This window comes from Oncorhynchus kisutch, linkage group LG2 (assembly GCF_002021735.2).
Source record: "Oncorhynchus kisutch isolate 150728-3 linkage group LG2, Okis_V2, whole genome shotgun sequence".
Taxonomy (NCBI): domain Eukaryota; kingdom Metazoa; phylum Chordata; class Actinopteri; order Salmoniformes; family Salmonidae; genus Oncorhynchus; species Oncorhynchus kisutch.
Genome location: NC_034175.2, coordinates 66,515,592 through 66,533,768, shown reverse-complemented (window position 1 = coordinate 66,533,768; position 18,177 = coordinate 66,515,592). Strand labels below are relative to the sequence as shown.

The window sequence follows — 18,177 nt, the reverse complement described above, 5'->3', positions numbered from 1 at the left end:
AGCCGTCTTCATCGACCTGGCCAAGGCTTTCGACTCTGTCAATCACCATATTCTTATCGGCAGACTCAGTAGCCTCGGTTTTTCTAATGACTGCTTTGCCTGGTTCACCAACTACTTTGCAGACAGAGTTCAGTGTGTCAAATCGGAGGGCATGTTGTGCGGTCCTCTGGCAGTCTCTATGGGGGTACCACAGGGTTCAATTCTCGGGCCGACTCTTTTCTCTGTATATATCAATGATGTTGCTCTTGCTGCGGGCGATTCCCTGATCCACCACTACGCAGACGACACCATTCTGTATACTTCTGGCCCTTCCTTGGACACTGTGCTATCTAACTTCCAAACAAGCTTCAATGCCATACAACACTCCTTCCGTGGCCTCCAACTGCTCTTAAACGCTAGTAAAACCAAATGAATATGTGGACATCTATAAGTACCTAGGTGTCTGGCTAGACTGCAAACTCTCCTTCCAGACTCATATCAAACATCTACAATCCAAAATCAAATCTAGAGTCGGCTTTCTGTTTCGCAACAAAGCCTCCTTCACTCACGCCGCAAAACTGACTATCCTACCAATCCTCGACTTCGGCGATGTCACCTACAAAATAGCTTCCAATACTCTACTCAGCAAACTGGACGCAGTTTATCACAGTGCCATCCGTTTTGTTACTAAAGCACCTTATACCACCCACCACTGCGACCTGAATGCTCTAGTCGGCTGGCCCTCGCTACATGTTCGTTGCCAGACCCACTGGCTCCAGGTCATCTACAAGTCTATGCTAGGTAAAGCTCCGCCTTATCTCAGTTCACTGGTCACGATGGCAACACCCACCCGTAGCACACGCTCCAGCAGGTGTATCTCACTGATCATCCCTAAAGCCAACACCTCATTTGGCCGCCTTTCCTTCCAGTTCTCTGCTGCCTGCGACTGGAACGAATAGCAAAAATCTCTGAAGTTGGAGACTTTTATCTCCCTCACCAACTTTAAACATCTGCTATCTGAGCAGCTAACCGACCGCTGCAGCTGTACATAGTCCATCGGAATATAGCCCACCCAATTTACCTACCTCATCCCCATACTGTTTTTATTTGATTTACTTTTCTGCTCTTTTGCACACCAGTATCTCTACCTGCAGATGTTCATCTGATCATTTATCACTCCAGTGTTAATCTGCTAAATTGTAATTATTCACTCCTATGGCCTATTTATTGCCTACCTCCTCATGCCTTTTGCACACAATGTATATACACTATTTTTTTTGTTATTATTGACTTGTTTATTGTTTATTGTTTACTCCATGTGTAACTCTGTGTTGTTGTCTGTTCACACTGCTATGCTTTATCTTGGCCAGGTCGCAGTTGCAAATGAGAACTTGTTCTCAACTAGCCTACCTGGTTAAATAAAGGTGAAATAAATAAATAAATAAATAAAACATAGTTATTACACATTGATTACACTCGTATTTCATATGTCACAATGATTCATCGATACGTATGCTATGATGCTGGTGAAGATGTCTCGGGCACCTGCAGTGCTGGTCATAAAAAAAGCTAGCTAGCTCATGGATGCAAACAATGTTCTTTCTCAAAAACATAGCAAAACAACAATCAGTTTCAGTAGCTAAGTGTCATCTAAAATAACCCTAATTTATAAAAACATTCTAATTTGATTAATGGTGGTCGGACCCATCTATGTGAAGCTAGCCACAATAAGGATTAGCCACAATATTATACTATTTGTATTAATTTACATCACTGTCAGTGACATACTTTTATTTTGAAGGCAAACCGCAAATTCCACTATGGTGCTTAATCCTTATTGTGGCTAGCTTCACAACGCATAACCCGGTCCGATCAAGCCTCACTAGCCAGATGAAGCTACCTGGCAACTTATAACGTTAGCTTTGGGCAACAGGGTTAAGCAGTTGACTAGCTATTTATTTTCAGGAATGAAGTTCAATTTCAATAAGCGAACAACAAGTGGCAAACAAGCTAATTCTTACTCACAAGGATTCCTAAATCATTGCTAAGAAAAATGAAAATGACTGCAGTTTCTACTGGTGATTGTTTTCAGGCTGGTTGTATTTGTGCTAGCTAGGTGCCAAGCTAAATCTAGCTAACCCAGAAGTTGCGGTTTAACAAATTTTGCTTTATTACCAATGTGGTATTGTAAACACATCGTTTGTGGCCAGTGTTTGCTTGTTTGCAGACTTTTTTGTACAGCTTTGACAGTGCTACTGTATCTTTTTTGACAGGCAAAGACCCAAACGGCATTTCATAGTATGTATGTCATGAAGCTAGTAGCAGTGACGCTTTTACTGTGTACTGCAACATCTGAAAAACTGCTCGACCAGTCGGCGATTGCCAACATCACGCATGACAGAGTACGGTTGGTTGCCAAGGGCAATGAATTCCATTATCTTGGCTTTAATGGATTTCACCTTTTGAGTTGTCTCGCTGAAATGTTCTTACTCTTTCAAATGACTGCTCTACTTGTTGACTGCTCAATCCACACAGCAGACATTGTGGGCTAGGTTAGGAACGCTATGTTGCACGTGTTGCGCAAAATTTTACATGACGTCATTGCATCATGTACCTACGTTATATACAGTGGGAAGAACAAGTATTTGGCACACTGCTGATTTTGCAGGTTTTCATGCTTACAAAGCATGTAGAGGTCTATAATTTTTTATCAACTGTGAGAGACAGAATCTAAAACAAAAATCCAGAAAATCTCATTGTATGATTTTTAAGTAATTAATTTGCATTTTATTACATGACATAAGTATTTGATACAACAGAAAAGCAGAACTTATAATTTGGTACAGAAACCTTTGTTTGCAATTACAGAGATCATACATTTCCTGTAGTTCTTGACCAGGTTTGCACACACTGCAGCAGGGATTTTGGCCCACTCCCCCATACAGACCTTTTCCAGATCGTTCATGTTTCGGGGCTGTTGCTGGGCAATACAGACTTTCAGCTCCCTCCAAAGATTTTCTATTAGGTTCAGGTCTGGAGACTGGCTAGGCCACTCCAGGACCTTGAAATGCTTCTTACGGAGCCACTCCTTACTTGCCCTGGCTGTGTGTTTCGGGTCGTTGTCATGCTGGAAGACCCAGCCACGACCCATCTTCAATGCTCTTACTGAGGGAAGGAGGTTGTTGGCCAAGATATCGCGATACATGGCCCCATCCATCCTCCCCTCAATACGGTGCAGTCGTCCATTTCCCCTTTGCAGAAAAGCATCCCCAAAGAATGATGTTTCCACCTCCATGCTTCACGTTTGGGATAGTGTTCTTGGGGATGTACTCATCTTTCTTCTTCCTACAAACACGGCGAGTGGAGTTTTGACCAAAAAGCTCAATTTTTGTCTCATCAGACCACATGACCTTCTCCCATTCCTCCTCTGGATCATACAGATGGTCATTGGCAAACTTCAGACGGGCCTGGACATGCACTGGCTTGAGTAGGGGGACCTTGCGTATGCTGCAGGATTTTAATCCATGACGGGGTAGTGTGTTACTAATGGTTTTCTTTGAGACTGTGGTCCCAGCTCTCTTCAGGTCATTGACCAGGTCCTGTCTTGTAGTTCTGGGCTGATCCCTCACCTTCCTCATGATCATTGATGCCCCACGAGGTGAGATTTTGCATGGAGCCCCAGACCGAGGGTGATTGACCGTCATCTTGAACTTCTTCCATCTTCTAATAATTGCGCCAACTGTTTTTGCCTTCTCACTAAGCTGCTTGCCTATTGTCCTGTAGCCCATCCCAGCCTTGTGCAGGTCTACAATTTTATCCCTGATGTCCTTAGACAGCTCTCTGGTCTTGGCCATTGTGGAGAGGTTGGAGTCTGTTTGATTGAGTGTGTGGACAGGTGTCTTTTATACAGGTAACGAGTTCAAACAGGTGTAGTTAATACAGGTAATGAGTGGAGAACAGGAGGGCTTCTTAAAGAAAAACTAACAGGTCTGTGAGAGCCGGAATTCTTACTGGTTGGTAGGTGATCAAATACTTATGTCATGCAATAATATGCAAATTAATTTCTTAAAAATCATACAATGTGATTTTGCTTTGTAAGTAGGAAAACCTGCAAAATCGGCAGTGTATCAAATACTTGTTCTCCCCACTGTAGGTATGCACAGTAGCTTTGACAAGCTTTGGCATTTTTAGCTAATATTGTCCGATTCCGATATTTTCACCGATATATCGTGCGTCCCTAGTGATAATGTAGTCTACAGTACTACTGCCAAGAGATGAGCTATAGGTGTACCTACCATAGGAGTCCCCTCGAAGCTTACCATTGACTATGTACCTACCCAGCATCCAACAGAGATGTGGGCCACAGTGTCTCCTGACCCCTCCTGTCTCCAGTATGTGACCCGTTTTTGTTGGTGATGTTCAAATCAAATCAAAGTTATTTATATAGCCCTTTTTACATCAGCTGATATCTCAAAGTGCTGAACAGAAACCCAGCCTAAAACCCCAAACAGCAAGCAATGCAGGTGTAGAAGCACAGTGACTAGGAAAAACTCCCTAGAAAGGCCAAAACCTAGGAAGAAACCTAGAGAGGAACCAGGCTATGAGGGGTGGCCAGTCCTCTTCTGGCGGTGCCAGGTGGAGATTATAACAAGAACATGGCCAATATGTTCGAATGTTCATAAATGACCAGCATGGTCAAATAATAATAATCACAGTAGTTGTCAAGGGTGTAACAGGTCAGCACCTCAGGAGTTTTTTATAGCCGATCATTCAGAGTATCTCTACCGCTCCTGCTGTCTCTAGAGAGTTTAAAACAGCAGGTCTGGGACAGGAAGCACGTCCGGTGAACAGGTCAGGGTTCCATAGCCGCAGGCAGAACAGTTGAAACTGGAGCAGCAGCATGGCCAGGTGGACTGGGGACAGCAAGGAGTCATCATGCCAGGTAGTCCTGAGGCATGGTCCTAGGGCTCAGGTCCTCCGAGAGAGAGAGAGAAAGAAAGAAAGAAAGAAAGAAAGAAAGAAAGAAAGAAAGAAAGAAAGAAAGAAAGAAAGAGAGAATTAGAGAGAGCACTTAAATTCACACAGGACACCGGATAAGACAGGAGAAATACTCCAGATATAACAGACAAATAGCCTAGCCCCCCGACACATAAACTACCACCGCATAAATACTGGAGACAGGAGGGGTCAGGAGACACTGTGGCCCCATCCGATGATACCCCCGACAGGGCCAAACAGGCAGGATATAACCCCACCCACTTTGCCAAAGCACAGCCCCCGCACCACTAGAGGGATATCTTAAACCACCAACTTACCATCCTGAGACAAGACTGAGTATAGCCCACAAAGATCTCCGCCACGGCACAACCCAAGGGGGGGCGCCAACCCAGGCAGGAGACCGAGTCTGCGTCTCTCACATGGGTAGGCAGACCATTCCATAAAAATGGAGCTCTATAGGAGAAAGCCCTGCCTCCAGCTGTTTGCTTAGAAATTCTAGGGACAATTAGGAGGCCTGCGTCTTGTGACCGTAGCGTACGTGTAGGTATGTACAGCGGTACCAAATCAGAGAGATAGGTAGGAGCAAGCCCATGTAATGCTTTGTAGGTTAGCAGTAAAACCTTGAAATCAGCCCTTGCCTTAACAGGAAACCAGTGTAGAGAGGCTAGCGCTGGAGTAATATGATCAATTATTTTGGTTCTAGCCAGGATTCTAGCAGCCGTATTTAGCACTAACTGAAGTTTATTTAGTGCTTTATCCGGGTAGCCGGAAAGTAGAGCATTGCAGTAGTCTAACCTAGAAGTGACAAAAGCATGGATTTTTTCAATGTTACATAGATGGAAAAAAGCTGTCCTTGAAACAGTCTTGATATGTTCGTCAAAAGAGAGATCAGGGTCCAGAGTAACGCCGAGAGAGAGTAATGTTGAGTAATGTTTTTTGTCGTTGTGTCTAAGGGGGCATATGGAGGAGGGAATGATGTCACCTCCAGGTAGGTGTTTGTCCCCCTGGGTATCAGGTTCTTGTCCAGTTCTGGCAATTAGGGCACCACAGACTGCATGTCCCTGGGCCTGGAAATGGTTCATCTCCCCCTCTAGGATGGAGAAGCTGTCGTTGCTAAGGTGTGGGGATTCTACTGGGGGGATATAGGTAGCACACATTACAAACATTTTCTCTGTTGAGATCATTTCCTTCCTAATTTATAGCTAGATGTAAAATGTTCCTGTTCTCTCTTGTTCTCTCTCTCTCGTTCTCGCTCTCGTTCTCTAACAGTGTGCTGGGGAGGAGTACTGGGTGGACAACCGGACAGTATACATCGGTCACAAAGAACCCCCGCTGGGGGCCGATGCCTACATCCCTCAGCGTTATCCCGACAACCGCATTGTCTCTTCCAAGGTGAGCAGGCTCCACAGCAACCAAGCAGTTGGCATAACAACAGCATCACCTACCCCTTAAAACCAAATCGATACCTTGATAACCAAGCCTGTTGTGCTCCATTAACAGTATCTCTGTCCTTTAGGGTTAGCAACCTTTTGGACCACACACACACATATACACACACACTGCTGCTCCTCTCTCTAGACTGCCTGTTAATAGTGTGTGTGTTCTCTCTACCAGTACACCTTATGGAACTTCATCCCCAAGAACTTGTTTGAACAGTTCAGAAGAATCGCCAACTTCTACTTCCTGCTCATCTTCCTGGTCCAGGTGACAACATCTCTCTGTTTGATCAGGGCCATTTGGGGGTTTCACATGTTCAGGTTACACACTATTAGTTAAAGATGTAGGCTATGTGAAGTCAATGTGACAGTTAATTAGGTAACGTTAGTTATTTGGCTTGGAATTACATTGGTCAAGTACGCATGGGCCTATGGTCATGGTCCATGATAAATATGATATGACCCCGTCCAGTAGCACTATGAGGAGGAGACTAAGGTGGCCGGTCCAGCTTGCCACAATGGTTGAAGGGATAGTTTAAGATTTTGGTATGCTAGCTGCTCCTGTACACTTCCAGTTATTGCTCTAGCAAATGTTAACAATCTCGCTCTTTATCTGTTGCTCTCTCAAACTGAGACACACACACAACCCTGGGGTCTGGCTTGTATTCAACCTTCTGTATTCTGTAGAATGGCGCCAGAAACTACCTTCAACTTCATTAAAACTGCACACAAAGACATAAAAATGGTATCCATGAGTTCATCTGAAACTATCCCTTTAAACTGAAATGAATGAGTTATGAGTAATGAGTAACCAGCGGGTAGGAGGACGTTAGGCATGCGGGTGTGGTTAAATAATGTGGGGAGGCGGAGATATAAACTGAAGTCACCTGATTGCTCCATCACTCCCCCGAACTGGAATTTATCTGCAACTATATGTCTTGACTCCTGCTCTCCTCTCCTCCTTGTTCCCTCCCTCTCTACCTTCGTTCCCTGCCTCCTTCCTCTCTCCTCAGCTCATCATAGACACGCCCACCAGCCCCATCACCAGCGGACTGCCTCTATTCTTTGTCATCACCGTCACTGCCATTAAACAGGTCTGTTGATCTGAACAAAATGGCATAATTCATGGTATACAGTGCATTCGTAAAGTTTTCAGACCCCTTGACTTTTTCCACATTTTTGTTACGCTACAGCCTGATTCTAATATTGGTTAAATCATTCATTTATTTAAAAAAAATTTGTATTCCCCCTTTATTTAACCAGGTAGGCTAGTTGAGAACAAGTTCTCATTTACAACTGTGACCTGGCCAAGATAAAGCATAGCAGTGTGAACAGACAACAACACAGAGTTACACATGGAGTAAACAATAAACAAGTCAATAACACAGTAGAAAGAAAGAAAGAGTCTATATACATTGTGTGTAAAAGGCATGAGGAGGTAGGCGGATAATTACAATTTGCAGATTAACACTGGAGTGATAAATGATCAGATAGTCATGTGCAGGTAGAGATACTGGTGTGCAAAAGAGCAGAAAAGTAAATAAATCAATGTACAAGTAAATAAATCAATGTACAAACAATACACCATAATGAAAAAGAAAGAATATGTTTTTAGAAATGTATTAAAAATGAAAAACAGAAATCTCTATTGGACATAAGTAATCAGGTCCTTTGCTATGAGAATCGAAATTGAGCTCAGGTGCATCCTGTTTCCATTGATCATCCTTGAGATGTTTCAACAACTTGACTGGCGTTCACTTGTGGTAATTGATTGGACATGATTTGGAAAGGCACACACCTGTCTGTATAAGGTCCCACAGTTGACAGTGCATGTCAGAGCAAAAACCAAGCCATGAGGTTGAAAGAATTGTCCGTAGAACTCCGAGACAGGATTGTGTCGAGGCTCAGATCTGGGGGAAGGGTACCAAAACATTTCTGCAGCATTGAAGGTCCCCAAGAACCGGTGGCCTCCATCATTCTTAAATAGAAGAAGTTTGGAACCACCAAGACTGTTCCTAGAGCTGGCCGCCCAGCCAAACTGACCAATCAGGGGAGGTGACCAAGAACCCGATGGTCACTCTGACAGAGCTCCAGAATTAATCTGTGGAGATGGGAGAACCTTCCAGAAGGACAACCATTTCTCAAGCACTTCACCAATCAGGAATTTATGGTAGAGTAGCCAGACAGAAGCCACTCCTCAGTAAAAGGGACATGACAGCCTACTTGGAGTATGCCAAAAGGCACCTAAAGGACTCTCAGAACATGAGAAACAACATTCTCTGGTATGATGAAACCAAGATTGAACTCTTTGGCCTGAATGCCAAGCGTCATGTCTGGAGGAAACCTGGCACCATCCCTACAGTGAAGCATGGTGGTGGCAGCATCATGCTGTGGCGATGTTTTTCAGCGTCAGGGAATGGGAGACTAGTCAGGATCGAGGGAAAGATGAACGGAGCAAAGTACAGAGAGATCCTTGATGAAAACCTGCTCCAGAGCACTCAGGACCTCAGGCTGGGGTGAAGGTTCAGCTTCCAACAGGACAACGACCCTAAGCACACAGCCAAGACAACGCAGGAGTGGCTGCGGGACAAGTCTCATGAATGTCCTTGAGTGGCCCAGCCAGAGCCCAGACTTGAACCCGATCGAACATCTCTGGAGAGACCTGAAAATAGCTGTGCAGCGACGCTCCCCATCCAACCTGACAGAGTTTGAGAGGATCTGCAGAGAAGAATGGGAGAAACTCCCCAAATGTGCCAAGCTTGTAACACTTGAGGCTGTAATCACTGCCAAAGATGCTTCAAGAAAGTAAAGGGTCTGAATACTTATGTAAATGTGATATTTCCGTGTTTTATTTGTAATACATTTGCAAACCTTTGTAAAAAACAGTTTTTTTGTTTGTCATTATAGGGTGTTATTGTGTGTAGATTGATGAGAAGAAAAAAAATACATTTTTGATTAAGGCTGTAACGTTTCAAAATGTGGTAAAAGTCCAGGGGTCTGAATACTTTCCGAATGCACCGTATGTTTATTCCCTGTTCATTGGAAGCCTTCCTTCGCTGTGTTCCGTTAGAGACAGATGTGCTAACAGCAGGGAACCTGGCTAACAGGGCCCAGGTCAGGTCATATGCGATCATTAACCTGACATGTTGTGTAGAGGCATGTTGTGTAGATGCCCTGGATACAGGTCAACATGCTGACAGAACATACCACTAATTTGATACCACGTACTGTGTGACCTTGTATGACGGTATCACCCTCTGTTCCATTTCTTCCCATGATCCCAACATATTTCTCCTGCCATTTGCTCCTTGTATATCTCAACCTCTTCTCCCTTCCTCCCCCTCTTCCTCTCTCCCCCAGGGTTATGAAGACTGGCTGAGACACAAGGCAGACTGCAGTATAAATGAGTGTCCTGTGGACGTGGTGAAGGAAGGGACGGTGGTGAGGACACAGAGTCACAAGCTACGGGTATGACTGCCTTAGTTTTAGTTGTATTTTTTTATTTCACCTTTATTTAACCAGATAGGCTAGTTGAGAACAAGTTCTCATTTGAAACTGTGACCTGGCCAAGATAAAGCAAAGCAGTTTGACACATACAACAACACAAAGTTACACATGGAATAAACAAACATGCATGAGTGAAGGATGCTTTGTTGCAAAATAGGATTGGAGATGTTTAATGTGAGTCTGGAAGGAGAGTTTACAGTCTAACCAGACAGATTGGTATTTGTAGTTGTCCACATATTCTAAGTCAGAACCGTCCATAGTGATGTGGGACGGGCGGGCAGGTGTGGGCAGCGATCGGTTGAAGAGCATGCATTTAGTTTTACTTGCATTTAAGAGCGGTTGGAGCCACGGAAGGAGAGTTGTATGGCATTGAAGCTCATCTGGAGGTTATTTAACAGTGTCCAACGAAGGGCCAGAGGTATACAGAATGGTGTCGTCTGCGTAGAGGTGGATCAAAGAATCACCAGCAGTGAGAGCGACATCATTGATGTATACAGAGAAGAGAGTCGGCCCGAGAATTTAACCCTGTGTCACCCGCATAGAGACTGCCAGAGGTCCGGACAACAGGCCCTCCGATTTGACATACTGAACTCTATCGGAGAAGTAGTTGGTGAACCAAGCGAGGCAATCATTTGAGAAACCAAGGCTGTTGAGTCTGCCAATAAGAATGTTGTGATTGACAGAGTCGAAAGCCTTAGCCAGGTTGATGAATACGGCTACACAGTAATGTCTCATCGATGGCGGTTATGATATCATTTAGGACCTTGAGCGTGGCTGAGGTGCACCCATGACCAGCTCTGAAACCAGATTACATATCGGAGGTTCAAAATGGTCGGTAATCTGTTTATTTACTTGGCTGTCAAAGACCTTAGAAAGGGTAGAATAGATATAGGGCTGTAGCAGTTTGGGTCTAGAGTGTCTCCCCCTTTGAAGAGGAGGATGACCGCGGCAGCTTTCCAATCTATGGGAATCTCAGACGATATGAAAGAGAGGTTGAACAGTCTAGTAATAGGGGTTGCAACAATTTCAGCAGATAATTTTAGAAAGAGAGTGTCCAGATTGTCTAGCCCGGCTGATTTGTAGGGGTCCAGATTTTGCAGCTCTTTCAGAACATCTGCTATCTGTATTTGGGTGAAGGAGAAGTGGGGAGGTTTGGGTGAGTTGCTGTGGGGAGCGTAGGGCTGTTGACCGGGGTAGGGGTAGCCAGGTGGAAAGCATGGCCAGCCGTAGGAAAATGCTTATTGAAATTCTCAATTATTGTGGATTTATCGGTAGTGACAGTGTTTCCTAGCCTCAGTGCAGTGGGCAGCTGGGAGGAGAGGCTCTTATTCTCCATGGACTTTACAGTATCCCAGAACTATTTTGAGTTAGTACTACAGGAAGCAAATTTCTGTTTAAAAAGCTAGCCTTAGCTTTCCTAACTGCCTGTGTATATTGGTTCCTAACTTCCATGAAGAGTTGCATATCACGGGGGCTATTCGATGCTAATGCAGAACGCCACAGGATGTTTTTGTGCTGGTCAAGGGCAGAGAGGTCTGGAGTGAACCAAGGGCTATATCTATTCCTGGTTCAACATTTTTTGAATGGAGCATGCTTATTTAAGATGGTGAGTAAGGCACTTTTAAAGTTTAACCAGGCATCCTCTACTGACTGGATGAGGTCAATGTCATTCCAGGATACCCCGGCCAGGTCGATTAAAAAGGCCTGTTCGCTGAAGTGTTTTAGGGAGCGTTTGACAGTGATGAGGGGTGGTCATTTGACCACGGACCCATTACGGATGCAGGCAATGAGGCAGTGTTTGCTGAGATCTTGGTTGAAAACAGCTGAGGTGTATTTGGGGGGTGAGTTAGTTAGGACGATATCTATGAGGGTGCCCGTGTTTACGGATTTGGGGTTGTACCTGGTAGGTTCATTGATAATTTGTGTGAGATTGAGGGCATCAAGCTTAGATTGTAGGATGGCCGGAGTGTTAAGCATGTCCCAATTTAGGTCACCTAGAACGGTGAGAGACTTGTTTCTGGAAAGGTTAATTTTTAGAAGTAGAAGCTCGAATTGTTTTGGTACAGACCTGGATAGTAGGATAGAACTCTGCAGGCTATCTCTGCAGTAGATTGCAACACCGCCCCCTTTGGCAGTTCTATCTGGGCAGAAAATGTTATAGTTAGGGATGGACATTTCAGGGTTTTTGGTGGTTTTCCTAAGCCAGGATTCAGACATGGCTAAGACATCCAGGTTGGCAGAATGTGCTAAAGCAGTGAATAAAGCAAACTTAGGGAGTAGGCTTCTAATGTTAACATGCATGAAACCAAGGCTTTTACTCTTACAGTAGTCAACAAATGAGAGCGCCTGGGGAGTAGGAGTGGAGCTAGGCACTGTAGGTCCTGGATTAACCTCTACATCACCAGAGGAACAGAGGAGAAGTAGGATAAGGGTACGGCTAAATGCTATAAGAACTGGCCATCTAGCACGTTCGGAACAGAGAGTAAAGGGAGCAGGTTTCTGGGCACGATAGCATAGATTCAAGGCATAATGTACAGACAAAGGTATGGTATGACGATAGTACGTTGGAGGTAAACCTAGGCATTGAGTAATGATGAGAGAGATATAGTCTCTAGAGACATTTAAACCAGGTGATGTGATCGCATATGTGGGAGATGGAACAACATGGTTGGTTAAGGCATATTGAGCACGGCTAGAGGCTCTACAGTGAAATAAGGCAGTAATCACTAACCAGGACAGTAATGGACAAGGCATTTTGATATTAGGGAGAGGCATGTGTTGCCAAGTGATCTAACGGGTCCAGTGAGTGGTTAGGCTGGCTGGGGACACGGCGATTCAGACAGTTTGCAGGCCGGGGCTAGCAAGCTAGCAGTTAGCAGGCCGGGGCTAGCAAGCTAGTATAAGGGCCTTAGAGGGACATCGCGATGGGGGAAAGTCTGCTTTTGCCTCCTCGTGCGGTGACGTCGATAGACCAGTCGTGGAATTAGTAGGGTTCCAAATAACAGAGGGGTCCAAGTCCAATTTGCAAAATTGGTATAGTGGTCCAAGAAACTGGCCTATGGATCAGGTAACAGTCCAATATGCTCTAGGTAGCTAGCAGGCTGCGGTTAGCAAAATTGGCCTTCAGGGGACGTCGCACCTGAGGGGCCTGTTGGGATTCTCAGGCAGATTATGTTGGTTTTCCAGTCGTGAAGGATCGTGAAGGTTCCGTACCCAGTACCGGCAGTAGCAGGTAGCTACTCCTCGCCATATTGTAGCCGAGGAGTGAGCTTCAGGAGTAGCCCAGGAGCCCAAGCCGGGAGATGCTCCGGGACTGAAGCGTTAGCCAGGAGTTGTCAACCCGGGTTGCGGTTAGCTAGCTGCGATTATCCAGATGAAAAGGTTCAGAGTTTGTGATAGGAATCCGGGGATATGGAGAGAAAAATAGGTCTGGTATGCTCTGGTTTGAAACGCGTTGTACGAACTGGTGAGAGCTTTCCGAGCTAAAGGTTAGCTAATGACCGCTAGCAGTGGTTAGCTGACTGATAGCTGATAGCTGGTAGCTAGTTAGCCAGCTAGCTTCAGTTGAGGTATTCCAGTTCGGAAGTAAATAGAAAGGAGAGTATTTTGAAGTTGAGGTTTAGGAAAAATATTAAAAAGAATGCGAAGAAAAAGATATAGAAAGAAATATACATGGAACGAGACAAGACAAAGACTAAGACGTCTGACTTCTACGCCATCTTGGATTTGACAGGATGGGCCTTCTACTCTCCAGTCTGCTTACACATCATTATGACTGCCATAGTAATGGGCCTTCTACTCTCCAGTCTACTACACATCATTATGACTGCCTAGTAATGGGCCTTCTACTCTCCAGTCTACTACACATCATTATGACTGCCCTAGTAATGGGCCTTCTACTTTCCAGTCTACTACACATCATTATGACTGCCCTAGTAATGGGCCTTCTACTCTCCAGTCTACTACACATCATTATGACTGCCTAGTAATGGGCCTTCTACTCTCCAGTCTACCACACATCATTATGACTGCCCTAGTAATGGGCCTTCTACTCTCCAGTCTACTACACATCATTATGACTGCCCTAGTAATGGGCCTTCTACTCTCCAGTCTACTACACATCATTATGACTGCCCTAGTAATGGGCCTTCTACTCTCCAGTCTTCCACACATCATTATGACTGTCCTAGTAATGGGCCATCTACTCTCCAGGCCCTAGTAATGGGCCTTCTACTCTCCAGTCTACTACACATCATTATGACTGCCCTAGTAATGGGCCTTCTACTCTCCAGTCTACTACACATCATTATGACTGTCCTAGTAATGGGCCTTCTACTCTCCAGTCTACTACACATCATTATGACTGCCCTAGTAATGGGCCTTCTACTCTCCAGTCTTCCACACATCATTATGACTGTCCTAGTAATGGGCCTTCTACTCTCCAGGCCCTAGTAATGGGCCTTCTACTCTCCAGTCTACTACACATCATTATGACTGCCCTAGTAATGGGCCTTCTACTCTCCAGTCTACTACACATCATTATGACTGTCCTAGTAATGGGCCTTCTACTTTCCAGTCTACTACACATCATTATCACGGTTGGGATGGTGTTCTTGGACTTTTACTCATCCTTCTTCCTCCTCCAAACACTGCGAGTGGAGTTTAGACCAAAAAGCTCTATTTTTGTCTCATCAGACCACATGACCTTCTCCCATTCCTCCTCTGGATCATCCAGATGGTCATTGGCACACTTCAGACGGACCTGGACATGCGCTGGCTTGAGCAGTGGGACCTTGCGTGCGCTGCAGGATTTTAATCCATGATGGCCTAGTGTGTTACTAATGGTTTTCTTTGAGACTGTGGTCCCAGCTCTGTTCAGGTCATTGACCAGGTCCTGCCGTGTAGTTCTGGGCTGATCCCTCACCTTCCTCGTGATCATTGATGCCCCACGAGGTGAGATCTTGCATGGAGCCCCAGACCGAGGGTGATTGACCATCATCTTGAACTTCTTCCATTTTCTAATAATTGCGCCAACAGTTGTTGCTCACAGGTAAATTATGTTGTTTTGCCCAACGCGATAGCTACCTCGCCTCACAACTCTGCCAAACATGCCTTTTTGCTTTTACAACATATCAAAATAACAATGATGAATTAAATATTTTCATTTACATTTTATTTTAATGAGCCAATTCATACAATGTCATTCTTCCACCAGAAGATATAGTCCAGACACAAAACTGGTGAGTAAAAGATTGTTTCCGAGGTCAGACAGGCAGACAGTGAGGCTTATATTAACCCCCGCTGTACCAAACTAAATGATAGGTTTATATTAACCCCTGCTGTACCAAACTAAATGATAGGTTTATATTAACCCCTGCTGTACCAAACTAAATGATAGGTTTATATTAACCCCTGCTGTACCAAACTAAATGATAGGTTTATATTAACCCCTACTTTACCAAACTAAATGATAGGTTTATATTAACCCCTGCTGTACCAAACTAAATGATAGGTTTATATTAACCCCTGCTGTACCAAACTAAATGATAGGTTTATATTAACCCCTACTTTACCAAACTAAATGCTAGGTTTATATTAACCCCGCTGTACCAAACTAAATGCGTGGCTTATATTAACCCCCGCTGTACCAAACTAAATGCTAGGCAATGAGAAATAATGTACCCAATATATTTTTATTTATTTTATTTATTTTACCTTTATTTAACCAGGTAGGCAAGTTGAGAACAAGTTCTCATTTACAATTGCGACCTGGCCAAGATAAAGCAAAGCAGTTCGACAGATAAAACGACACAGAGTTACACATGGAGTAAAAACAAACATACAGTCAATAATGCAGTATAAACAAGTCTATATACAATGTGAGCAAATGAGGTGAGAAGGGAGGTAAAGGCAAAAAAGGCCATGATGGCAAAGTAAATACAATATAGCAAGTAAAATACTGGAATGGTAGTTTTGCAATGGAAGAATGTGCAAAGTAGAAATAAAAAATAATGGGGTGCAAAGGAGCAAAATAAATAAATAAATAAAAATTAAATACAGTTGGGAAAGAGGTAGTTGTTTGGGCTAAATTATAGGTGGGCTATGTACAGGTGCAGTAATCTGTGAGCTGCTCTGACAGTTGGTGCTTAAAGCTAGTGAGGGAGATAAGTGTTTCCAGTTTCAGAGATTTTTGTAGTTCGTTCCAGTCATTGGCAGCAGAGAACTGGAAGGAGAGGCGGCCAAAGAAAGAATTGGTTTTGGGGGTGACTAGAGAGATATACCTGCTGGAGCGTGTGCTACAGGTGGGAGATGCTATGGTGACCAGCGAGCTGAGATAAGGGGGGACTTTACCTAGCAGGGTCTTGTAGATGACATGGAGCCAGTGGGTTTGGCGACGAGTATGAAGCCAGGGCCAGCCAACGAGAGCGTACAGGTCGCAATGGTGGGTAGTATATGGGGCTTTGGTGATAAAACGGATATATATACAAGAGATGATTGTGACAGCAACATGAACATGATATTATGATGGAGGTGCAGTGATAATTGTCAGTTGGAACTGTTACGTGACGGCCTATGGAACTGTCTGTGACGGCCAATACAGCACGGCTTGGAACGCTGCTCGTCCAATCAGCATCCAGGATCCAAACAACCAGTTTTTATAATAATATTTAAGAACATTTAAATCATAGCCACAGCTATCATCTTTAATCATTATACTAATTACCATTCAATCTATTCCTGAGACCTTTTAATCTGGTCTCCATGGGAACGAGACACCCGGGTGCCTGCCCTTTGTGTGTGTGTGTGTGTGTGTGTGTGTGTGTGTGTGTGTGTGTGTGTGTGTGTGTGTGTGTGTGTGTGTGTGTGTGTGTGTGTGTGTGTGTGTGTGTGTGTGTGTGTGTGTGTGTGTGTGTGTGTATGTATGTGCCTGCTTTGCCTGTGATGCCCTAGCTTGGTCCGAGAGAAGACTAACATTCCCCCTACAATACCATCTCAAACATTCCTGTTGTGATTACTCTGGTCGCATACAGGGGAAAGGATTTGTCTTTCCAGACAGAGATTAAATATCAATATGACTGATATGAAGGGCCGCTATTATCCTGTTATCTACTCTGATGTCAGACAGGACTAGGGTCAAAACAGTGGCGCTACCATAGAATTAGGAATTCGAATTTAATAGGATCTCTATGGGTGTTACTGTGGAACAGATTGCAGTGTCATAATAACCACATAGCAGATATTACAGAGTGGAGACAGGGACTATGTCCCATTTAGAGAAGCACCCTGCAGTGTCTGGCAGGTCTGTGTAATATCTATGGCTATATTTGTGTGTTGGCACGTGGTGCCAATAGCCATGCTGTCCACCGTGTCTTTGTTGTGCTACTGATCCAGTTTCTGCTGTTCTGCCTGCGGTTATGGAACCCTGACCTGTTCACGGGACGTGCTACCTTGTCCCGGACCTGCTGTCTCGAACCTCTGAATGAAAAGTCAGCTGACATTTACTCCTGAGGTGCTGACCTGTTGCACCCTATATATCCACTGTGATTATTATTTGACCCTGCTGGTCATCTATGAACGTTAGAACATCTTGAAGAACGATCTGGCCTTAATGGCCATGTACTCTTATAATCTCCACCCGGCACAGCCAGAAGAGGACAGGCCACCTCTCAGAGCCTGATCCTCTCTAGGTTTCTTTTCACAGCCAGAAGAGGACTGGGGACCCCTAGGTTCCTGCCTTTTTCCTAGCCACCGTGCTTCTACATCTGCATTGTTGCTGTTCAGGGTTTTAGGCTGGGTTTATGTATAAGCACTTTGTGACATCTGCAGATGTAAAAGGGCTTTATAAATCTTATTGATTGAATGAAAGCTGAAAAACATTCTATATCCACACACACACACACGTGGTTTCTTCCTTCAGACTCCAGGAAAGGATGACCTCTTCCTAAACATTTGGTCAAATGATACATTTTGTGTATGGTTTCCTAGAAACAAGGGTGGCTCAACTTACCCCACTTTCCCTTACTGTGGTGTGTACGGTCACCGTGGAGATGGGATTTATAGGCTATTTAATCCCACCGTTATGCAACAACTCAATCGCCAGGAAAAAAGGAATGGGAAAAGATGTATGTGTTTCCTGTAGAAGAGCTCCTACTCATTAGTGATTCTTTCTGGATCTGCAGCAGTATGGTGGCTCACTAGATCCAAAATACCTTTTGTGAAATAATGTTTGTTTACAACGACATTGGGGTTTATAGTG

General features: G+C 44.4%; 1 protein-coding gene across 5 annotated transcripts in view; it reads left to right on the top strand.

Moving 5' to 3' along the window:
* The window catches only part of LOC109905050 (probable phospholipid-transporting ATPase IH), an 80,777-nt gene that overhangs the window by 29,180 nt on the left and 33,420 nt on the right, over positions 1 to 18,177 (top strand). For all 5 annotated transcript variants that reach the window (XR_004204627.1, XR_004204626.1, XR_004204621.1 and 2 more), the window contains exons 2-5: positions 6,247 to 6,369; positions 6,592 to 6,681; positions 7,427 to 7,507; positions 9,774 to 9,881. Coding sequence is in view for 2 of the 5 variants with exons in the window: in XM_031800114.1 (XP_031655974.1) it covers positions 6,247 to 6,369; positions 6,592 to 6,681; positions 7,427 to 7,507; positions 9,774 to 9,881 (402 nt within the window). In the remaining 3 variants the exon portion in view is untranslated. The remainder of the gene's footprint in view (positions 1 to 6,246; positions 6,370 to 6,591; positions 6,682 to 7,426; positions 7,508 to 9,773; positions 9,882 to 18,177) is intronic.